Below are 25,032 nucleotides of genomic sequence, written 5' to 3' on the forward strand. Positions count from 1 at the left end.
TTTAACATGGGTCATTTTCCTTGAAAAGCTATATAAAATTCTACCAAGATTCTATTTATTTTTGCACTGAAATAACTGTTGCTTTTTAGTTCAATGATGGAAATATTATTCAAATTTTCATCAGCAGCATCACATTGGTGTAATTCTTTTTACCAGAACAGTATCATTGCAGCTTTATTTTTATCCAAACAAGATTTGACTGACCTTTTGCAAGTTAAAATCTTTATTTTAGGTGTTTCCTAATCTCTTACAGGTCAATGCACAAACTGACTCAGCTGGAGAGACTTGATCTGGGCAATAATGAATTCTCTGAACTGGTAAGAAACAGCATTTTTGAAGAGAAAACCTGTGGGGTTTGGATGCTCTGTGGGTGGGGCATTGAACTTTCACTGGAAAGGCTTTGATGGATTGTGGCCACGGGCAAGGGACACGTTTCCTTGTGGAACAGAAGGTTCCTGAGGTGAATGTTGATGTCAGAATATGCTTCATTTCCATCAGGCTTCTGCAGTTCAGGTCAAGGTCACAGAGGATTCTCCCTCCGAGCAGATTGTTACTCCTGGGAAACTTCACTGGGGCATGAATTGAAGATCTCTACACAAATTATTGCATCAATTATGTATTAATTTCTTAATATCTATCATTGTATCTTATTGATATCTTATATCAAACAATAGAAATAGCTGTTACCAATTATTAGAAATTGCTATTAGCAGTTTTTAGAGAAGCTGTGGCTGCCCCATCCCTGGAAGTGTCCAAGGCCAGGTTGGACAGGGCTTGGAGCAACCTGAGGTGGTGGAAGGTGTCCCTGCCCATGGCAGGGGGTGGGACAGGATGATCATTAAGGTCCCTCCCTGCACAAACCACTCTGTAGTTCTGTGATCTCACCGTGGCAGGAATGCCATAGGAAAAGTCATACTACTTTAAATCAAACCTGTGAACAAAAGGATAAAAAGGTCCTGTTTTCATGGATTCTGAAAATCTGATTTGGGTTTCAATAGAAACTTCAATTTTTTTCGAGAAAAGTGTTCCCTGGAGCTGTGGTGGTGTGGGAGAGATTAGTTTATTTGGCATCTTGGGACTGTTTTGCCCTGGAAGAACCTGAGCAGCCAAACTGTAGCCACAGGCACAGGGTTAACTTCAAAACTGAAGTAATTCTGTTCATTCATTTTGCTGGAAACAAGATGACACAAATCATGGGGTTCCTGGAATAGAAACTGTCACTTCCTAAAGAGCAGCTGTATCCAGGTGACTTCATGTAATCAAGGGAGGAAGAGGCAACTCATGTCCTGGGGCTCTGGGAGCTGTAAATCCCAAGGAATGGGACATGGGTTTGACATCTCAGGGGGGTTTTGACCCTTTTTTTGACATTTGAAGGGTCAAAAACTGGCACCAGGCAGATGATGAGCAGCAATGACAGCTGGAAAGGAAACAGGGAAAGGTAGGGAGAAAAGGAAAATGTAAGAGGGAAAAATGTAATATATTTTTAATTGAAGATTAATGTCAGTCTTTAATTCAGACTTGATCCTGGGAAGCATTTCTCTACCAAGAGAGTGGTCAGAGCGTGTAACAGGATTCCTGGAGAGGGGGTTGAGTGCCCCAAGCCTGGCAGGGATTAAGGGGCATTTGGAGGATTTCCTTATTAAAGTTTTGGTCAGACTGAATTGGTCAGGACTGGATGGTCATTCCAGCTGATTTTATTAAGGCCCTTCCATTCCATTCCTATTCCCACTCTCCTCTACTCTATTCCAGTTGTGGCAATCTATATTGAAAATGAAAATATTCTGCAAAAAGACATCAACTGAAGCATTTCTAACAGAGACAAATAAGTTTTTAATATCCAAACATCAGTGAGATCTCATCTGGGTCCTGGTGAACCATAAAGTGCCATAATCCAGGGCATACCATAAATTCCATAATAATGGTAAATTATAATCCATACTCAAGGAATTTCACCTCAAACTGTGCTGTGTCCAGCACAGGAATAGGCTGTTCCCTCTGAGAAAGGTGTCTGTTAATGAGAGGAATTTAAAAGCAAATATAAGTTGAGAGGGGAAATTATGATTATCCATAATGACCTGAGTTAGTGAACACTCAGGAGGAATAAAGAAACATTAATCAGCACAGGAACAAATAGTATAAAAAAACCATTAATCAGTTTAGCCTGGAAATGAGAAATGGGTTTAATCATAGAAGCACAACAGAATTTCAATAGAATTAGCAGAGGCAAAATAAATAATCTTTAAGGTGTTAACTAATAGTTTTTTAATGGAAACACATCATGTGGCAACATGGAAAACCAAGGGATTGAGCTCTGCTGCTGAGCAGGTTTATTGTTACCTGATGAGGCATCAGGCACTTGTCCTGCCTGGAAAAGTGAAAAATCACATTTCTTATGGGAATGACAACACTCCAAAACACTCAGACCACGTGGGATAATTAGAGGTCTCTCTTAAGGTCTGGTGTGCTGGGCAGAGGTATTTGTTCTGGCTGTGTTGGGTTAATTCCAGGGCAGTTGTACCACAGGCCTTTAAAATGCTTGAACCTGCTTTAGTCAGGACAAAATGGAATATTTAATACCAGTTTCTGGTCTTAAAAAAATCTCTACACCTTAACAAGGGAAAGCAAGTTGCAAGTCCTGCTTTGCTGTGATAAGTGTTTCATTGGAAAGGAAGACACTGCTTAGGCTGAAAGCTGGGAGTATTTGGGAACTGGTAATTCCTGATTTTCCCAGCTCTAAAGAGTCAGAAATGATCTTGGGAATTGCCTGTTTCAGCTTCTCTCACTAAGATCTTGTAGTTTTGAAAAGAGTAAAACAGATTAAATTTAATATTGCGATTTTAAGGCACACCATGACTGTAACTCCTGAGTGTGACAGCTGCAGACATCAACTCTTCCAGCAAGTTCCCCTTGGATTCAGTTCTTTTCCAAAGCATTCTTGTATTTTACAAGTTTTGCAAAAGAGCACCAGTGGTTAAATTAAATGGAGTGAGCTGTTCCTGTCATTAAATATCTGAAAGGCTGATATGGGTTATAAAAAATAAAGGAAGGTGAAGAGAGAATCTTTTTTTTTTACACCAAATATTGATTTATTTTTAACTAAAAGCCACTGCTATATGTAACTGTCCTTAATTATATATTTTTCCCTCAGCCTGAGGTTCTTGAACAAATTCAGAATCTAAAGGAACTGTGGATGGACAATAATTCTTTGCAAGTGCTACCTGGGGTATGGACATCTATTCTTTGTAATTGAATTATTGTGTTATGTAGTGACTTATTTACCTGGCAGTAAATGTGCATTTTCTTGCATGGGGGCACAGTCTTCCTTCACAGAGTCATTAATTATAACCCAGAAATAAAAGTTACCTGATACTGTGTAAATATTGAACACAGAAAATCTTCATCTCTTTGGGGGGGGCTGCAAATGAGATGAGCATTTTGAGTGAATATCCTTTGGTGCCCAAATGGAGAAATAATACAACTGTATCACCAGGAACTCCGTTTTTCAGCAGATCTAATGAATCTGAAGCACATTAATTAGAAATAAAAGTTATGTGATTATGTCTAAATGTTCAACATGGAAAAGCTTGACTTCCTTGGTGGGGCTTCCATCAGATGGGAATTTTGAGTGAATATCCCTTGGATCCGTGTCCAGATGGAGAAATAATACAACTGTATGATCAGGAACTCAAATATGCATCATATTTAATGAATCTGGAGCACCTTCATTAGTTTGGGGTGTTTAGTTTGGTGCAGCTCCCGAAGGGGAGGCTGAGCCCACCTTGGTCCTGCCTTGTAAAAGCTGAGATGATTAAACAGAACCTGTATCACTCTCGTTTGTCTCTAATTAAATTAGCAACTGGTGTGTGTCTGCCCAAGTAACTCTTTCTCACATGCTATTAAGTCTATAGGGAAGTTAAAACAGCTCGTGTACCTGGATGTGTCCAAAAACAGGATAGAAACGGTGGATTTGGACATCTCGGGATGTGAAGGGCTTGAGGATCTCCTGTTGTCATCCAACATGCTGCAGCAGCTGCCAGACTCCATCGGTGAGAAAAGCTCAGGGATTCTTGGAACCTTTTCCAGCTGAAAATTTGATTTGATATGTATTTTTTTTGGTAATTATAAGACTTCATAATCATGGCCCAAGAACTGACATTAAATCCCAAAGGAGGCACAAGCATCTGTGTGGGGAGAGTCCCTAAAGACCATTTGGTAAAGTCAGGAATAAAAATCCCTGGCTAGAAAGTATTGATTATTCTGGTTTGCTATTTTAAGGAAAATAAGCGAAGAAGGCTGTAAGTGATCTGAATTTGAAAGTAAGTATGAGAGTGATGGGGGGGAAATTGCTGCTCTGAGTTACAGCAGTAAAAAGGAAATAAAAAGGAAATAGTTCAAACTACTAATTTTCTTTTTTTGACTATTTTTAATGCATAGAACTTCAGATTTTTTTAGGATATATAGAAATTCTGGAAGCTGAGTGCTTGTAGGCACATCTGGATCTTTCATTTCAGTCTTGATCCCTCATATTTTCTTTTCAGCTTCCCTTTGAACTGTTAAACAGTTCAATCAGCATTTGATTAAGTAATAAAGAAAAAAATCATTAATAAAGAAAATTATCTGTTAATACATTAATAGATAATTAGAAATCTACTCTTACTGCATAGATAAGACACTATCATTTTTATTGCTTTTTATTTTTATGAAGATATTATTCTTTATTAATATTAATATTTATATTATTATCTATTTTTACAGTATTTTTCAAGGCCACAGAAATACACTTAATATTTCTCTTGCAGTTCAGTCAACATTTAATCAGGACTTTATTTTGATTAAAAGAACATATCCTATACACAGATATTCTCTAAAATCCAGACCTGAGTTACTCAGTGTTAGAAATCCTTGGATTTTTAGCACACGGGAGATTATAGAAAATATTAATGTCAAATATTTTTCTATTATTTCTTCCCCATCTGCTCTCTAGGGCTGTTGAAGAGACTGACAACTCTGAAAGTAGATGACAACCAGCTCACAATTCTGCCCAATGCCATTGGAAAGTGAGTATGAGATTATTGTGATTTTCAACATTATGTAAAATGTGTTTTTCCCTTCTGCTTTTTTCCCTTCTTTTTTTTTTAATATAAAATAAGACAAAGATATCCTTAATTATAAAATAATTCAAATTTTATAAATAAATTATCAAATAATTTTAAAATGCTGCCTAACACCCAGTTTAAAACATTGAAATTTGGAGTACCACTATTACTTCTGTGAGTTTATACTAGTGTGAGAGATAAAAAAGCAAAATATATTGAATTTTCCAAGAAAAAAGCTACTTTTTTGTGTGAATCGCTCACAATTTAGATGATTAGAGCAGCAAAAGTAGAAAAAATGGGAATATTTGGGGGAAAATATGTCTGTTCCCATGGCAACGGCCTGAGCCTGGTGTGGGAAGGAGACGCTGCAACCCTTGTTCATGTGGAGATTTCTTAAAATATTCCAGTGGTCCCAATGGAACAGCCATGAAAATTTCATGGGAATGGGGCAGGATCCAAGTATTTCCTGGGAATGGGGCAGGATCCCATCGTTAATTGATTAGGAGAAGCACTAATGGTTCCCTTTGGCTCTCGTGGGGTTGGGTAGGACACGATCCCTGGCTTATTCTGCTGAGGGTCTGGAGCTCTTTGCCCACCAAAATCTGCCATTTATTGTCAAATTTGGGGTGATGCCTGTGTTCCTAAGGATGGAATCAGGGGATCCTTTGTATAGGTTCCCACTGCATGTTCCTTCCAGCAGAACATATCTTTAGCATTGGCATTTTTGTAGGGTGCCTCCTCCTCTACATATTTTACTTCTGAAATTCTATATAAACTGGCATTTGGAAAAAAAATCAGAGTTCCTTGTCCATGGCTGCCTTCTGCAGGTGTGGCACCAGAGTCTCCATCCTCCCCAGGGCACCAGTGTTGATGCAGCAGAGACAGAGCTGTGCTGAGGGAGGTTCAGGTTGGACATCAGGAGGCCAACTGTGCTGCACACCTTCTGTAGGAGCCAGTTCATAGAATCCCAGGCTGGTTTGGGTTGGAGGGACCTTAAAGCTCATCCAGTTCCACCCTCTGTCATGGGCAGGGACACCTTCCACCAGACCAGTTTTCTCGAAGCCCCATCCAACCTGGCTATTTCAGTAATAACTGTTGTGCCATTTGGGAAAAATAATCCAAATTTGTGAACTATTTCAGCTGCAGCCACTGACAGCCCAGGTTGGCTCACTCTTCTGTAGTTTTTGTAATGTCTCCAGATTTATGGGATAATGAAGAGTATTAAAAATTGGTGATGTGAATCACTAAAGGACAAATCTTTGCTGCTCAAGTCATTGTGTGGCAGTAAATTCTGATGAGCAGTGAAAGCTCATAAGGCTCAAAGCTCTACTGGATGCTGCAGAAAGGTTGATCTACTATTCAGCTTTAGCAGTTTTGGGGGTCAGTTTCTGAAACCTTCTAAAACTTTTCTTTTTGCTGAATTGCTCAAATTGAAGGAACCCCCATTTTTTAACCTAATGTCTGTTCAGTATTGTTTGTCTTGGAACCTTAATTATTTTTTTAAATAATAAGCAGCAACTGCTGCTCTGAGGTGGGAATGCAGAGCAGAGGCTGATCATCGGATATTATGTGTTATTTTAGAGTGACTGGTTATGCTTTTTCAATGAAGTGCTCCCTCTCTAACGAGGACGGTGTCTCCCACATCAAAATGAACTTGGCTTTCTGTGACTCATCCCTTTGGATAGTTTTCTACTGAGTCTCTTTCTCCTAAATACTGGTGGCAGTACCTACCACAGAGCCTGTTACTGTCACACAGGGATTAACAATGTGGAGGAGGGAATGATCCCTCAAGGGACCAATTTCTCCATGAGACAGAGAACATTTCACCTTTGGTGCTGGTGGGGAACCACCACCCTCATCTTTGGAGCTCTTGTTCAAAGGACAAGTCTGTGGTGGCATTCAGAGTGTGGCCCTGCACAGTAGATCCATCTTAATAAAACAATCCACACAAAATCAGTGATTCCCACTGATTAAATCACTAAATTAGAGCCAAAGGCTGGAGATGTTCTCTGCAGCACCTGAGGGAATGACCTATGTGGGTGGGAAGGTGCCAGGAGGGAAGTCAGCACGGAGGGGTGCAATGTGTTCTGTTAGAGGAGAGTTTTGTGTCCAGTCTGTGCCACATCTGTCTGTACCAGATGCTGCAAATGACAAATTAAAACTTGTATTCCCAGCATTTACAAGGGAATGGAGTGGTAGAACATGGCAGAATGGCTTCCCACTGGCAGAGGGCAGGGTTAGATGGGATAATGGGGAGAAATTCTTCCCTGTGAGGGTGGTGAGGCCCTGGCACAGGTTGCCCAGAGAAGCTGTGGCTGCCCCATCCCTGGAAGTGTCCAAGGCCAGGTTGGATGGGGTTTGGAGCAACCTGGGATAGTGGAGGAAATCGGCTCTAAAATTTCTTCCCAAGGCTGTGTCTGTAGTTATGTAGAACTCCCAGAGGTTGTAGGTTGTTAACTGTGGTTCTCCACCCCTTGCATGGCTGCTAACGAGTGTATTTACAATTCCAGTTTGTCTTTGTTAGAAGAATTTGACTGCAGCTGCAATGAGTTGGAGTCCCTGCCCTCCACCATCGGGTACCTCCACAACCTGAGGACCTTGGCTGTGGATGAGAATTTCCTCCCGGAGCTGCCCAGAGAAGTGAGAGGCTTTGGAATTATAGACTGAAATGTTTTGTGGGAGCCCAAGATTTCATCCTTGCCCAGAAAAATTATCTGTTAAAGCAATTGTTTGTGGGATGAAGTGGGAGACCAAACCTTTCTTATGTACTCAGTAGTAAAACTGAGCAGTAAATTAATAAATTCCTGTTAAATTTGGAATATCCATGTGAAGAGCAGAGTGAGTAACCCCAGGAACCCTGAGGGTGTTACTTTCTGATTAAATTCTGTATTTTCTGCTCTTTGTCACTTCCAGCAAAAACCCAATTCAGCCACCTCCTGCCATGAAAAGTGAGTGATAATAAATGTTACCAGAGGCAGGATTCCATCACCTTTGGCTTTTTCATTCCCCAGATTGGAAGCTGTAAAAACGTTACGGTGATGTCTCTGCGCTCCAACAAGCTGGAATTTCTTCCCGATGAAATTGGGCAGATGCAGAAGCTGAGAGTGTTAAACCTGAGCGATAACAGGTACGGTTCACATCATTTCCTTAACCAATTTAAGCATTTATAAAAAAAAAAAAATTAAACTCCAATTTTCAAGTATTTTTAAAAAATACATTTATATAAAAGATATATTATAAAACAATCTATTTAGAATTATATTAAAAATAATATGGTTATTATTTATTTTATTTAAAATATAAGGAAAGACTCTTGTTGGTTTTTTTTTTTTATCTTTATGGTTTGGTCTTACTTCTACTGATACCAAAGAAGACGTTGATTGGGGCCAAGATCTGGGTCTTGGTGTGTTTTAATAGGTTAAAACCCATTTGCTTCCTTTATGCCCTGCTGTTTCCATGCACAAAATGGGATATTTGGCTTATATAGGTTTGTAATATTTAATGATGAAAAAGCTGATCTATAGGGAACGTGAAGTGCAAGCACAGGAGTTTGTTATCCTGCCTTCACTGAAATCCAAGGAACATTTTTCATTTCCTTCAGTAGACTTTTTTTTTTGTCAATAAACCCAGATTCTTGTGTTCTTATGCACATGACTGTGCTTAGATGAGAAACAAAATGCTTAAACTGAGCCTTTCTTGATACCTGTGCTGTCAAAGACTGAATTTCCTTGAGCTTTATCCATGTGGGTGTGCCAAGAATGTGGTAATTTTCAGGTTTGCTGGATAGTGCCACCTATGGGGGGGTGAATTCCATTTTCTCTCCAATAATTACCCTCCACACTCAGTAAAAATTAGGAGAAGGACTTCCCACCCCTGTGTCTGATTTGCTGTCAGCAGTTTCATTGTTGAGATTAAAGCTGAACATAAAATATAAACCATAAAATGAAGTAATGTAGAACCCCTTTAATATGTTTGTTTAAAAGTACTTGTTTAATTCAGTTTGATTCTTTTCTGCATTGCAATTTAGGTCATAAAATCTATCATGGCTGGACCAGAATGGGAAGTTAAACTTGAGCCTAGTTTATGTTGTGACTGTCCAAATCCCAGAATCAGGAAATGCTTTCAGGTGGCACCAGGGGAGGTTTAGGTTGGATATTAGGGAAAATTCCTTGTGGAGGAGGTTGTTGGGCCCTGGCACTGGTGGAGTCCCCATCCATGGAGGAATTTAAAAGCTGTGTGGATGTGGCACTTGGGGACGTGAGTTAGTGGTGGCCTTGACAGTGCTGGGGAATGGTTGGACTTGATGGTCTCAGAGGGCTTTTCCAACTTAAACAGTTCCATGAATCTATAACTCTATGATCAAATGGTGGGTCTCTTGATTTTGAGTTCCAGACTCCAGTGCTTTCCTGGGGACAGGGGTGCTCCCCCATCAGTATATTGGTGGCAGCAGTGTGTGTTTGTGCCTTTATCTGTACAGACAGAGTCTGAAACAACATTTCCAAACCACTCCAGCTGCCATTCCTGCCACAAAGGCAGGCTGGCTTCCCATCCTGTCCCTGCACCCACGTGCCCTGTCCTGTCCTGCTGTGGTTTTGTCCAAATATCTGTGATCCTGGATCCATAAGTGATACAGGTGAATGCAGCCCATCTCAAATACAGGGAATTTTCAGATGGACCTTTCCATGTCTGGTTCCTGCCCAGCAGCTGTGGTGGCACCTGGGAGGGGGCATAGGTGGACACAGGAGTGGGGAGACAAGAGGACAACCCTAGTCCAGGGCACTTGGGAATTCAGGGTACAGAAGCCTTCCGTGGCACATGAAACCATTCTGAGCTGGGTCACTGCCCCTTTTCCAACCTGTGACTGTGCCGTGAGTCTGAGGTGAGGGGCAGGAAACCAGTGGGGTTTATTTGGGTTTTGTTTTCCATTTTTTTCCCCAGTGACTTTTCAGCCAAGTCATCTGCTGGTTTCAGTCCCACCACTTCAGTGTGGTGAGGGACTGTGAGTGCTGAGGTGAGACAGGGAAGGGCAGTTCATGGCTGGGAGGGGGTGGGAGCAGACAGGGCTTCCCAGCTAGGCTGACCCAGCAGCTGGATCCCACCAAACAGCTGTCCTGACCCAATTCCTTTTCCCCAGCTGCCCAGCTGGGAGACTATTGGGATTTCCACTGGGAAGGAAGGTAATTATGGGACCAGCATCCCAGTGATGGGATGTCCCTTGGGATGGGACGTGCTGCTGTCCTTCCCACTCTCCTGCAGGGGGATGTGGTGGTGGTAAGCTATTTTCTCCAGTCCTCCTGGAAAGCTGTGCAGTGAGCTGTGAGCATTGTGGGACCACTGGGAGAGTGGGGTCTGGACTGGGAGAGGTGGGAACTGACCCTAACCAGAGACCTTCAACCTTTAAACTCAGCTGAATTTTCTTTAAACCTGGTTGAATTGTCTCATGTAATTTTCTGGAGTGGTTTGGGCAGTAAATCTTTCCTCCTTCCTTGCTGTAAGCTCTGGCTGAGGTTCAGTGTTGCTCTGCTGAGATGTGATAATTCTTGTGCCATGGAACTTTCCACTGCAATGAAACTTTTTTAAAAACTTTCCACATTTTGGCACCAAAGAGCTTGGACAAAGTTCAGATTCCTTCTTAATGCTGGAGTTTTTAATGATATATTTAACTTTCCTGTTGTCCCATTTTCATTAACATCCATGGAATGTCTGTTCTTTCTTTGAATGGGTCCACATGTACCTGCTTAAGAGAAGGGTGCCTAGGCTCTGCTTCCTTCTGGGAGCCTTCCCATGTTCCCACAGCAGTTTTGCCTCTCTGCTCTTCCCAGATCTCACAGGAGGTAGAGCACACCAGCTCTTTTCCTGGGTACCCCTTCAAGCCATTGGAAGAAGAGACAGAGACACACACAGGCAGAGCAGATGGGTGATTCTGGAGCCTCCTGAGCTTCATCCTGTTGCGATGGGCTCCTGGATCCTGGGATGTGCATCAGCCTCTTCCCTCTCAGCCTGTTATGGGGCCTTCTGAACCCTGGGCCCCTCTAAGAGGGACCCTTCACCCAACCACTGCTGATGCATAAATCTTGTGAGGAGAAGCTGTCACTCCCTGTGGTTTATAACAAGCAAGGATAGATTGTACATATTCCATGAGAATTAACTGGTCAGCCCTTTGTGACTTTCTCTCCTGACACCAGAGGTGTTCCACGTCCATCCTGGCAATGTCCCGTTGCTCGTGCATCCTAGCACGTTGCTTCCTTGCTAAGGGAACAGACTGTCCCTGTGACTGTTAGTTCATATGATGGATCCATCACCATGGAGGTGGAGTTTTACAGATGGAACAGCAACTTCCACTGGGGATCTGCCTACTGCAAGTTCATCCCAGGGAGTGATATGTCAGGGCCATCTCCTTGTCCTTTGCCACATGCCAAATTTCACGTTTGGTGCTTACAGTGGTGACTGTAAATGGGGCACTTATGTATCCATTAACCTCTGACATCACTGCCTTTATCCCATTGACTCTGGTGGGAACTGGGCTACTCACATGCTTATAGAGATGCCCTTTTGCCATGAAAAATGTTCCTTCTGGCCACCATATTCCTCATGGCATGGGGGTGCAGTCTGCCTTGAGGGGTGTAGATACAGGATGCCAGAGTGCATGGAAGATCTGCAGTCTGCTCCTGGAATGGCCATGCACACATGGAGCCATGGATAGAGGAGCTTTCCCTCCCTTGTGTCCCTGGAGCTTGTCTGGGTGTGATAGTCCGGAACATTTTAGATCTGGTCTAAAATCCTGATTGGATGTCTTTGAGGAAGGAGGCAAACCTGAAACAGATCTTTTTGCCCCCCAGGCTAATGGGAACCTCACATTTCTTGCAAGGTGACACATTTTGCACACAGAAGGGTCAGTGTTTGGTTCTGTGGTTTCAGGTACTGCAGACTTTCACTCTGTTTTGTGTCTTCTCCTCAGCGCTGTAAGATGGACCTTGCTCATCTTAAGTGACCAGAAGCTGTTTTAGTTTCAGAACTTCCTTCAAATATGCATATTAGAATTCCCCTTTCACTAGGGAAATAGGCTCCAGCTTTCCTTTCCCATGCCAGTGATATCCAAACTTCTCATCTCCATAGCTGGGAGTCCTCTCTCCTTTTATCTTTACAGGTCCAAACCTTTCCAACCTCCCACAGGCTCTGGAAAGTGCAGGATTCGGTTGGCTCTGATGGGCCATGATGGGTTGGACCCTGATTGCTGAGGTGGAGTCTCAGGAGGGCTGGAGTACAGCTGGCCAGCTCAGATGGCTTCACACTCTGTGGTCAGTCAGGACAGGTTTGAGTCCAGACTCTTTGGGATCCATCCTTGCCTTTGCCAGGCACACTCTAGTCCAGGAGAACTGAGAAGTTTGACGAAGTGGTTGTGCAGGTGCTGCTGGTGTGAAAGCTCCAGCAGTGCTGAGTCCCTGGGAGGCTCAGGGTACCCGTGGGATTCATGCAGAGAAAAGAGCTGTGTGACTTACCAGTAACCGGTGTTCTCACCATGTGTAGTCCACATACACACCTGTCTTCCATCTGCTTCTCCTCTCTCCTCAGAGTCCTTCCAGGTCTGAGCCCTGTGATTGAGAGGTAGAATTGTTAGAATGTACATTTGGGCTACACTTCTCAAAGACATCGGTTACTGGTAAGTAACCTTTCTTTTAGTTCTAGATTGTTCTTGAAAGAGCTGAAAGAACCCTCCCCTTTCTGTGTGTGCACTGCTTCTGTCCTGGGCTCAGAACTCACCCACACAAGTTAGAAAAGCTCCTCAGATTAAACAGTCCATTTATTTTATGATAAGACAGCAATGAAAACTAAGGTTCAGGTAGGTCAGGCTCTCCTTACTTTCTCCTGTGGTGTTAATTCCAGGTTTAAACGTGTGCACACATGGAAATCTGCTCTAATCTCCAGAGGTATTTAACTGGAGTTTTAACTGCGTGTGCAAACATTCATTTTTATAGAAAACTGATTTCTAGTCTAATATATCCTTATGAAAACAATTCCAGTGCCTTACGGACATGCTGCTGTCTCAAAAAGCCCCAGTATTAATGGGAATGAGCTTGTGGCAAAAACACATCCAAATTCCATAAGGGAGATGCTTCCAAAGCTTTGCTGCATGGTGACAATGGTACAAATGCTTGTTAAGGGGCTCATCTCCCAGAAATATAAATTTTTTGTGTGAAGGAGACTGTAGGAATGTTGCTGGTACAGGGACAGAGGGTTTTCCCACTGATGCAGCACCTGACAGTGGCTTACCTGGTTTTACTGAGCTTGGAGCCAATATGTCTGTGAGAGCCTTTGTTTCCCCAGAGTGGGTTGTCTGACTCTCAGAAAACGGCTTTTCCACTTTTCTTTTTGCCAAATCACATTTAGGTTTTGTCTTTGTCAAAGGTCCTTTGGTCGATACATCCCTTCCCACTGTCCTCCAGCTCCTTAAACTCTGGACAAAAGCTGAGAGAACATCAGTCCATGGCTGGAACAGGCCATGTGTTGGTACAGAGCAGGTTTAGGTGGGATACTGGGAGAAAATTCTTGGCTGTGAGGGTGGTGAGGCCCTGGCAGAGGTTGCCCAGAGCAGCTGTGGCTGCCCCACCCCTGGGGATGTCCAAGGCCAGGTTGGACGGGGCTTGGAGCAACCTGGGCTAGTGGAAGGTGACCCTGCCCATGGCAGGGGGTGGAACTGGCTCATCGTTAAAGTCCCTCCCAGCCAAAACCAGTCTGGGACTCCATGATGACTGAGGAGTGAAAATTCATGTTCATAATGAGTTAGTGGGAAAAACATGAATGAATTTCTGCAAACATCGTGTCATCATTTCCCATTCCCTCATGCAGATCACTTTTAGGAGATGTGTTTAAATGTCTAATTAAAATGCTAATTTTTTGCTGCTTCGTTTAATTTTGTCATTTAGGTTCACTATGAATATTTATATTATTTTAATCCTTTGTCTGACATTTCAACAAAAATGAGTTTTCCATGATCTCAGTGATTCTGTTACGAAACTCCAATGTCCAATAAAAAGAGCTCTGGAAGGTACAGTGAGGTCTTTCCTGTAAGTCTTCCTGGGATGAAGATTTTTCTGTTTTCTGTGTTATGAGCGTAATTTTGGTTACATTTTGCCAAGGCAAAATATCAGTAACTCCTCAGTACCTTAGGGTGTGATGCCAGCATTTTAGATTTCAATCTCTCTCTTAACATGGAATGCCCTTAATAAAATATTGTATTTTAGTAAAAAATGAGGAAAAAAGCTATGAAATTACCGCTGTTTCAGTATGATCAAGACAAACATCTTGCAGACAAATCTTTAAACAAACTGTTGTGGAAATGAAGGATTCACGTTGTTCCAATATTATCATTTACAGACTGAAGAATTTACCCTTCACTTTTACTAAACTCAAAGAACTTGCAGCTTTGTGGCTTTCTGACAACCAGGTAATGCCTTTCAATATTCGTATTTTTCTTATTTAAGGGGTCATTGGAAGGGCTGTAAATGAAACCTGTCATTTAATCTATGGTTGTATCAAAATTTTGGAAGTGTTTTCTCCCAGCACAGCTTTATACTTTGATATCGAGGTGTAGATCCTTCTGGCTGTCCTTTAGAAACTTGGAAAAAAGCTGCTTTGCAGGATTTATTTCACCTGGACAAGCTTCTCTGTCCTTACAAAAGTAGTAAATAAAGGGCAAAAGTAGCAAGAGAGTAGTTTTTAAAAATAAATTCAATATATAAGACTTTGCTACCAACCTTGTTAGTGGTTTGTCCCATCATTTGCTCCATCTACACCTCTATTTTTGTCTTTCTTTTCCCTTTTCCTGTCCATTCTTCCCTTCCTGCATATTTTAAATTTCATTGTACTCAGGGGCAGTCTAACCGTGTCAAAGATGCACAAGAACTCTGAGTCTTGGTTTGGAGAAAACTCATTTATGTTCCTCTTAAATCTGAGTGTGCCCTTCTTTGTCTGAGGGCTTTGGTTTGGGGTTCTATTTTAAAGCAAATTATGTAACACGAACACTAAGAAATGCAACAGTTCAACCAGCAGCTGAGCACTAAAATGTCTTAAATGTACATTTACTTTTATAGCTGAGCCAAAAATGGGAAAGCTGAAGGGAGGGGTAATAGAAAATTATGATTAAATTTTAATGTGTTAAATTGGGATTCTTGGGTTTTTTCACTCTAATTTCCATTTAAAAAATTAACGTTGCATGGCTGAGCAGCCCAGGCACAGAACAGCCTCTTCCTTTTAAAATATATGTGGTTTTCCAGCATTTTGACTTTCCTTTGGTGTAGGATGAAATAGTTTCCATTCTGTGGACTATGACAGTCACTCCTGGTGTTACATTAGAATAAATCAATAATAAAATTGCATCAGTTGAAGTGATACACAACATCTGAACACTCAGAGTGGCTCCATGTAAGTTCTCCAGTATGTTGCAGCAGGTTTACTCTCAGAACAGGCAACTACTGTGAATCTACTCCTCCATCATTCATTAACTCCTTATTAGCTCTGGCTTAAACTAGATCACAGCCCTGGTAGGAGTGTTTTACATAAAATGTTTAAAAAAAAAAAAAAAAAAAAAGAAAAATATATAAAGTCATCTGAGGAGATTTAAATCATATTTTAAATTTAAAATTAACAGTACTCTCTATTTAACATTCCATTTAAATCTTCCTGAAAATTCTTGATTTTTCTTTTCAATATTTTTCCCAACTGGGAATTTTTCTCTGGCTCCTGTAACTGGAGACATTGGGTTCTGCTGTGGATTAACCGTGCAGTGACAGCTCTGTGCTCTGACCTTTTTCCTTCCTCAGCCCAGAACACCTGCAGTATTCCTGATGTTCTGCCCATCCTGGTGGGAATTGCAGGAATTGCAGAAGGGAGGAGTGGGAGAGGAGGTATTGCCACCAGCTTAACACTTGTTTTAGTCCACAGGGAGTTTCTTTTCACATGGAATTGTAGATTCCTTTGTATTCCCTATTTATCAGAAGCTGAATCCCATCTCAGCTCACACTCTGAGGTAACTGCTCTGGTTTTCCTCTCCAGTCCAAGGCTCTCATCCCGCTGCAGACGGAGGCACATCCTGAAACCAAGCAGCGAGTGCTTACCAACTACATGTTCCCCCAACAGCCCCGCAGTGATGAAGGTAAAACAGCAGCAAAGCAGAAATGGGGTTTGTTTAGAGTCTGGAGGAAATCCAGAGGGATGAGGAGATCCAGAGAGAGGAGAAAATCCAGAGGGAGGGTTCCAACGTGGCTCCGTATGTGTCTCCTCATGCCAAGCCAATGGGACACACAGGCATCACTATTTTGGCACACGCAGAGGAATCCTGTCATTCTCAGGCCAGTCAGATTTACATTTTGTAAAGCACTTTAACTTCCAGAATGGCTTTGTAAAAGCAGTTTGGATCTGGATCTGAGTGTGCATGGGAAGGAATTGTGGCCTCTGCCTGTTGGCCAGAGACTGGCCCCGTCTGTAGCTGGGGGTGTCCAGCACACAGGGAGGCGAGTTCAGGGGTCCCAGCCTGCCTAATTCAGGGTTTGGCTCCTTACACAGCAGCATTAAATTAGAGTTTTCATACTCCCCCTGTGCTCCAGGTGTGCCCCAAAACCCTGTTGCTTCCCATCCCCCTCACCACAGTTTTTATAAGAACTCTGTCATGGTTTCTCAGTTCCCACTGTCATTGCCCCCTCATGTTTTCAAACCATATCCCAAGATTGTGCGATCAACCAAGAAAAGCCTTTTTAGGCCCTTTCCATCCTCTGGGTGCACCAACTGCTGGTTCCTGTGCTCTTTTCCCTTTCTCTGCAGATTTCCAGTCGGACAGTGACAGTTTTAACCCCACGCTGTGGGAGGAGCAGAGGCAGCAGCGCATGACTGTGGCCTTTGAGTTTGAAGACAAAAAGGAAGAGGAAGAAAACCCAGGGAAAGTTAAAGTACGTTCCGTTTGGTTTATTCTGGTATTAACATATTATGGACAGGGTCCAGTATACAGGTCTTGAATTTAACTATTTTTGTGTTCTAAATACCCATAAACCCATTCCTGTTCAGGTTCCTGCTGTGCCGGGGGTCTTGTCACAAAACCAGAATTAACACAAAGTGTTGGGAGGCTTTGAATTATTGTCCTAGTTCTGTAGAAGATTAGGAAGCAGCAGAGCATGACGAAGAGTTTGACACTAAAATATATCCAGGTCCAGGTTGAACAGGGCTTGGAGAAACCTGAGCTAGTGGAGGGGGTCCCTGCCCATGGCAGAGGGTGGGATGAGATGGGATTTGTTTAGATGCCCACACAGGAGCTAAAAGCTCATTGCTACAACCTTTTAAGAACTTCAGGTGAGTCCCTCCAGCCATGGGTTGCAATAGTTCATGGGGAGGTTTCAACTTGTACATTTTTATCAGTTTCACCAGACCTTTAAGGGAGAAATTTGCAGGTTAATTTAAATTCTCAACAGGCAGTAACCACCAACACTGCAGCATTTATAGCAGCATAGATTATACAGAGATTTCACTTTTTATCTTTCAGAGTTAAAACTGAACTCTCAGCCAAACATATGTTAAGATAGATTTGGTAATTGGAATTGTTCAATAACTTTTTCCATTGAGAATTTTGAACTTTGAGAATTCTCTCTTCGGGGTTAGGCTACTTTTGATGTATCATTAAACCCACAGGAATAGTACTGTCAGGGAATACAGATTTCCTCTCTGATGATAACTCTGGATCAGTGAGGAAAATATCTGCATTCTAGTGCTCTCACCCTCCACAGCTGCCAGGAGTTCTGCTGTTTAATATTAATACTCACAGTGATGGCAAACTCTGATGAAATCCCTGTCTAGGATTTGTCTCTCTCATCCAAGTCTTCCATTTAATTTTCCCTGACTAGTTTTTACTGAGGATTTGCTGGCTCTTGGCCGTGTCTGTCTCAGACCTTCCCCTTAAACCATGGTCTGAGTTCTAGGAGAAACCAACTGCCTAATTAGGCCAGCTCTAAATATGATTTCTTTCAACTGTAAATCACCCAGGACTTTATTGCTGCTTTCCAGCCTCAATTTATCTTTTCTGTTGGAATTCTTTATTAACATATGACATCCCAGTCATACATTTGGACGTTTTCTGTTCAAGTCATGTCAGAACCTACTCCCTGTAGTGTTTATTCCCTTGTGGTTCAGAACTCTATGCCAGAATTTCATACAGGGTTTTTTTTCTGAACCAATCATTCTTTTGCCTCTGAAATATTCGTATTGACAGACCATTTTCATTGGAATCCAGAATTACATTTTTCCCACTGTAACAGCGAGCTGTTAAAACATGCTCCTTTTCTTACGTCACTTCCACGATGAGGTAAAATCTGCTTTGTGGTAAATGATTCCAAATACTTGTGGTAAATGTGTTTCACAGTTATCCTGACACGCACAGATCTCTCTGGAAAACTTAGAAATTCAAAATATGGGGTCTTCTAGAAAATCTGTGGGTCTGTCAGTCAGTTAAAGCACCATTCAGGCCTTGTGGGGAACCTGTCTGTGGTGGTTTGAGTCTGTTCTCCTGTGTGAGAGAAGACTAGGATGCACTTCAGTGCCAGTAGGAACATTATCCATCTCCAGGAGCAAATGGCTCCCAGGGGACCAGCTCCTGCTCTCAGCTGCCATCCATAATTCAGATTAATTGAGTACATAGAAAGTAGCTAAATTAATTCTGCATTTACACCAGCATCGTTTGGGAAAGTGGGATGGAATATGTCAGCACTCTCAAGCAAAGTGCAGGATTAACATACAACAGTCTCCCAGGGTAATAGATTGTAGGGAGCCATTCCCATCCGTTATTTTATGTCCCTGGAATTCCATTAAAGGTTGACATAGAGTAACTGAGCACATTTCAGTCCCAAACCTCGTGCAGATATCTCTGTGTAACACCTCAAGTGATCCCAAATGCGAGGGATGTGCCCTGAGCCCCAGTACTGTAACCACGGGTTAGTTTGCATGCTGTTTGCATTTTGTGTTTGTGCTTTAATTCTTTTTGTGAATGTTCAGGTTGAAATAAATCTAAAACGTTACCCCACTCCCTACCCGGAGGATTTAAAGAATATGGTCAAATCAGTCCAAAACCTGGTGGGCAAACCCAGCCATGGAGTGCGGCCCGAGAACTCTGCACCCGCTGCCAACAGTGACCAAGGGGTGAAAGACAAGTATGAGCACAAATGGCCCATGGCACCCAAGGAGATTTCAGTGGAGGTAATGTAAAGGCTCCTTGTTCCTCTCCAGAGTCCCAGGTTTGAACACTACTCCTCCAAATGATAATTCTGCATCTGCTGTGACCTCATACCTGAGAGTTTCTATTTTCACCTCTAAAGTTCATTCGGGTGTATATTGAGTTGCTGTTTTTCCCAATACTGCTGAATTTTTGAGTTGAAGTCTACCTAGATCTGAATTTTGCTGTTGATTTAGACAATTTTAATGATATGAGACTTGCACAGGAGCAGGAGGAAGGACCCAGCTTGTTTCCATCTCAGCCTTCAGTGCGTGCATTCCTGCCTCTGATTCGTCAATGACCAACCATTTGGTTGTGTCTGACCCTACTGTGCCATGAAGTTCTTCTCCCTCAGTTCCTGTTCCTAGGAGATACCCAATTAACCTTGTCCAAAGTTAATGAAGGCAGCAGGAGAACTTTTCCCACTGCAGGGAGCTTTGGATCAGGAATCCCTGAACAGAGACTTGCAGTGAGTTGCAGAATCCAGCTCTGCAGTGGATCAGCAAAAACAGGGACAAAGTTCTATTCCAAGGCAAATATAGTCATTTAGGAAGCAAAATTCTTAAATCCTACTGTTCCAAATAGCAGGAACTTGATCTCATCTACCCATGGACACCCTGACTGTGTGCAGGCACTGTTCAGAAATAGGGAATTCTCTTCCCCTGATGGTTTATAACCTTGGATAGGTCTACAGGAATACCAGCATTCCTGAAAATCTTTACAAAGCCTTAATGTTGAAAAGAAATAAGTGAGGAAAAATATTCTCACATTCTTTTTTTACTCCTTTGTTGTCTAAACATTAGGAGAAACTCATTGTCCTTGAAATATCATTGTCTCTGGCTTGTTGTGTGTGCAGGAATTGTTCTTCCTAAATTTTCCATATCTGTAATGCAAACGGGCTGTTTTTACAATGCTCAGCTGTAGCTGCTCTGTCAGGGCTATTTGCAGTTAATCATTTTCATTTCTTACCAAAATAACCAACGAAAGTTTTCCCTTTAAGATGCTTCAGAAGACTTCCTTCGAATCTAGGCACAGTTTCAATTAGCACTAAAATATTTCAGTTAAATATTTCAGTTAAACTAAGATATTTAAGTTAAATCACTCATGTTTTCATCTAAATCTGAAATCATAAATTCCACCATTATTCTTTTTTGTTTATTAAGTTCTTACTGTGTAAATCTGAGCTTTAAACAACTTGGGCCAGGAGTCTTTACATGTTCTTCTCTTGATGCTGAAGATATAGAATTTATTTTGTATTATCTATCTTTTGAACTTGAATATTCCTAACAACTTTCTGTGGGTTTTAATTATCCCTAAGAATTGTCTATCAGGAACTTGATCCATAGGGCCTGACAGAGACTTTAGGTAGTTGGTCCCATGGCTGTGGTTGGTGATGCAGCCTCCAGAAGTCATTGCTGGTTTGTTAACACTTGTTCAATTAAATGTGAAGTTTTTAAATGAAAATCCCAGTGAGCTGAACCCCACAGGGTCCTGTGAGCAGGCAGAGCCCAGGGATCCTACATTAGGGAGGTGTAAGGAAGGAGTAAGTGGCAGTGACACCATAAAATATGAGTTGCTCTGGTTTTGTGTGGAGCTACACGAGTGTCAGTGGCACAAGTCTCACAAAAAGCATTCTGCAAAACCAGCTGAATTGCTGCAGACAGACCCCGTGGTATTCCTGAAGTGCAATTAAATAATGGGAGTGCAATTTCCTCCTTAATTGTCTCCCACAAGCAACTGCTGCGAGTGCACCGCTGTTCCCATGGATCACTGGAGAGGGGTTTTCATCTTCTGTTATTACAATAGTGAGGAGAGAGGACTTTTTCACATTTTAATTTCCTTGGTACATAGTCAAGACTAGTAACCCAACCATTTCATCAGGTAAGGAAAAGAAAAGGAGTGTTCTTGTCCCTCCACCCAGTGCTGACACTGGGAAGTTGTTTTGGCTCCAAGCAGGGAGTTGTAAATACATTTTTCTCTCTTTGGCTTCCTGCAGGAGGATAAAGACATGGGGGAAACTGTAGAAAAAGTGTGAATGATTTTGTGAACAATATTGGCCTGATTTCAGTTGTAACACATTAAATAAAACATAATTAAGCTCCGTTTGCTTTTCAGATAATTAGGAGACACGATCTCGAGCCTCAAGTTAAAAGACAGTTTGAAATTGCAGGTGTGTTCTCATAGAGCTAAAGACTGAAGGCAGTTTCTAATACCAAGGTAATTTAATTTCAGGTGCAATGCTCACTTCTCATCCTCAGAGACCAGATAAGATGGTTTCTGTTCTGATCTCGTTTGGGTTTTCTTGCAATTAATTTACACGTCTCTTCACAAAGTGTTTCTAAATAATTAAAGGGATCATCTGAAATGAGTAAGAAGCTGCATTTCAAATCCCCTGCACCATCCTCCACCTTCACTTACAATAAGCAAACAATGTCTTGATTAGTCAGCAATTATAGCAAACCTCTTCATTGTTCTAGGTCATTTTGAAACCTGTGAGTTTTGGGCAAATAGGAGGCTGGGATAATTTTGTGTCACCTTTTCATGAGAAACAGTGAAGAATCCCACAAATGAGCAATTCAGGTCTTTATAGTCCATATCAAGAATATTCTAAGAATATCCAACTTCTCAAGTGTCCCAGAGAAGCTGTGGCTGCTCCATCCCTGGAAGTGACCAAGGCCAGGTTGGATGGGGCTTGGAGCAAGCTGGGATAGTGGAAGGTCCCTGCCCATGTCAGGGGTGGAACTGGATGGGCTTTAAGGTCTCTCCCAACCCAAACCATTCTGGGATTCTATGGAAGGGGAAATTGCATCTCTCCAGATTATAATTTAATGTTCTTGTGTTCTCAGCCTGAATTCTCATTGATATTTCTCTTCCTCAGTTGTTTTAATGGTCTTTCCCATGTGTTTTCTCTTGGGAAACAGCTTACTACAGTTGTCTGTCCTTTCCCTGTATCCTTCTCCAGTTAGTCCTGAGGAATAAGTTGACCCAACACAATTTGATTTATCTCTTCCCTTTCTTCTTACAATTGCTCCTATTCACTATACTTTTTTTCCCTATTAGTGACCTTTTTGTTCTTGAGCTTGTAAGAAAAGGTCCTCTTAAAGAGAGTGGAATTAAATGGAATATGATTAGGGGTTTTACCACATCTTTCACGTTCATGGCATGTTCACAAATGCCAGACTGGTTCTTTCAAACGTGCATCAATTTTTGTTGGAATAACTGGGTTAGGGCTTAAAAGAAAATGCTATAAGGTAGAAAAGTTCCTAAAATCATGCATCTGAAATAAAACCCTGTGTTCATCATCGTGTCAAAAATGGAACTGCTGGTTCTTACAGCAAGGGGGGTTATAACTTATAACTCTTGAAAGGTTCATGGCATAATGTTGGGATTCCAGGTTCAAGATAAAGAAAGTAAAGAATTTCCAAAGAATCCCCTGTCTGAGACAGAGAACACTCAGGAATCACCTCTGGAAGCCTCAGACAGGGAGGAGAAAGCCGAGGGCACCAAGAGTTCAGAGGTACAACCAGACCCCTGACAGGCACCATGGGTGTCATAAGGGGAGAATTTCACACTCTGCAGCACTGGGCACTCTTTATTTCTCAAAAAAATAACTGGTTTTGCACAGGTTGGTCACACTTACACTGGCAACCGGTTGTGCTGCACTGGGGAAAGGCTTTTGCACTGTTGTTGAGTTGTGTGGATATCACTGTGTCACCTACAGAACACCACAGACATCCTGGGATCTCTGCATGGGGAAGGAAAGTCTTGGCTGTATCACACCATGTAACTATTCCCTTAAATGTTAGTCCTGAGGGGTTTAATTAAGTTGGGGATGCCTGTTTTTTGCTGTTTTAGGAAGGTCTTGCCTCCAGTAGAACACCTAGTACAGAAGGATTAAAATAACTGTTGTGTAAATATAATTATATTCTTCGAGGATAAATTGCATGGCAAAGGGTTCTACAAATCTCTGTTTCCACTGTTACTACAAAAATCAGGGAATGGAGAGGAAACCTATGAAAGTTTGCTCCTGATGAGTAAAAGCAAAAAAAATTTATATTGGAGCATTTTACATTTTAACAATGGCTCAAATCCTCATCTTCTCCCACACCTCCTTCCACACAAATACATTAATAACTCAGTGAGTGTGTTTGGTTTGGGTACTCCACTTTAAATTGTTTAATTATTACATCTCTCCTTATTAACTTCACTCTTCGAACTCACTGGAGAACCTTTCCCAGCAATGTGTCAGGGCACGGAGACCCTCATGGTGTCCCATTAGTGTAAGCTCCCTCCTAAATACATTTCTCCTGTTTCTCTCCTCATTTATACTATTAATTATGGATTTTACCCTAATATCCCTCCAAAATTTCCTCTATTTTAGTACATACTCTCCTTCTCCAGCCTCCATCCTCCTTACAGAATGACAGCTCCTCCTCTCACAAGGATCCTGGTGGCATTGGCTCAGCTTTCCATCTCCACCAGTTCCCTTTCCATGATATTTTCCTGAGTTGGGCACCACCCATAAAGTGGGTTTCCCAGATTGCCCATCCTTCAGGCTCCCTTTCCTCCAGTCTCCTCCTGAGGGCAGGGTACCAGTGGCATCCCTGTAGTACATGTCACACCCCTCCCTGTCTCCCCAGGACACCCACCCTCAGCTCTGAACATTCTCTCCAAAATTCCTCCTTCTGACTTCACTGCCTTCTAACTATACTGTGAGCCTAAATGTCCTAATGTAAAATACCTCTTTCTAAGAGTACATCCCACTTCCCTTCAACATTTTTCCATTTTATTTTCTGTATATATCCTTTGAAGGTCAAGATGTGCTGAACTCTCAGTGAGAAGTTTATTAAATCTGAATAATTTTAATTTAACCACAAACCCTTTATAGACAAAGCCATTTTAATTAAATATAGCTACAGGGAGAGCTGAATCTATAGAGGGACTTGTGCCATGAATAACTGAACGAGGAACGTTTCCTCCTGAAATAACAATTGTTTACTCCCAATTTGTGGTTTTTTCTGCTGGCAGCTTGTTTTTGTGACCTTGACTTCATCCAAAATGTTTACATGGCCTTGATATATCTCACAAGTTCCATCTGTTTTGTCCACATTTCCAGAACGAGCACATCACCACTAATTTTTAGGAGTATTTCTGGAGGACTAATTAGAACTTTCAGCTGACAAATCAGCATGATTAGACGCTGCCCGTATGGTGGGGTTGGTGTGTTGTGAGGAGAAGGCCGGGAAATGTTTGTGCCTTGCAGTTTGAAGTGGATTCTGTCTCCTGTGTTTACTCTTTGTTATTATGTTCGCCAGGATGCCTGGGGACATCCATGTGTTTATTCTTCGTTTTTATATTCCTCAGGATGCCTATGGACATCCTGCCAGTGAGATGAGGATAGGGGAGCTCCGTCCTTCCATTCCTGAGACTCCGTTGTACCCCCCCAAACTCGTTCTGCTGGGTAAAGACAAGAAAGGTACTGATTTGGTTTAGAACAACCTTTGAGATGAAAACGTGTGTGATATGCAAGGAGAGACGTTCCTTGAGATGTTCTACCCTTCACTGTGATTTTAAAACAAATCCTATGCGTATTTGTACACGCACACACACATATATATATGTTCATAGTTCCAGTTTAGAAATGTATTTTTCTGGAGTTTAATTCTCAAATGCCACACTCTGAAAGCG

The 25,032-nt window shown here is 41.9% G+C and overlaps 1 protein-coding gene across 7 annotated transcripts in view; it reads left to right on the forward strand.

Moving 5' to 3' along the window:
- Positions 1-25,032, forward strand: part of LRRC7 (leucine rich repeat containing 7) — a 195,761-nt gene that overhangs the window by 149,535 nt on the left and 21,194 nt on the right. For 5 of the 7 annotated variants that reach the window (XM_050306383.1, XM_050306384.1, XM_050306381.1 and 2 more), the window contains exons 7-17: positions 254-317; positions 3,149-3,223; positions 3,902-4,046; positions 4,985-5,057; positions 7,607-7,736; positions 8,108-8,223; positions 14,472-14,541; positions 16,149-16,248; positions 16,914-17,038; positions 19,128-19,328; positions 24,709-24,820. In XM_050306383.1, the coding sequence (XP_050162340.1) occupies positions 254-317; positions 3,149-3,223; positions 3,902-4,046; positions 4,985-5,057; positions 7,607-7,736; positions 8,108-8,223; positions 14,472-14,541; positions 16,149-16,248; positions 16,914-17,038; positions 19,128-19,328; positions 24,709-24,820 (1,211 nt within the window). Of the gene's footprint in view, positions 1-253; positions 318-3,148; positions 3,224-3,901; positions 4,047-4,984; positions 5,058-7,606; positions 7,737-8,107; positions 8,224-12,668; positions 12,757-14,471; positions 14,542-16,148; positions 16,249-16,913; positions 17,039-19,127; positions 19,329-22,738; positions 22,862-24,708; positions 24,821-25,032 lie in introns of those variants that run through there. The other 2 variants (XM_050306385.1, XR_007627669.1) reach the window with 2 other exon arrangements.

Source organism: Myiozetetes cayanensis, unplaced genomic scaffold (assembly GCF_022539395.1).
Source record: "Myiozetetes cayanensis isolate MyiCay16 unplaced genomic scaffold, myiCay2020 scf12, whole genome shotgun sequence".
In the NCBI taxonomy this organism is placed as follows: domain Eukaryota; kingdom Metazoa; phylum Chordata; class Aves; order Passeriformes; family Tyrannidae; genus Myiozetetes; species Myiozetetes cayanensis.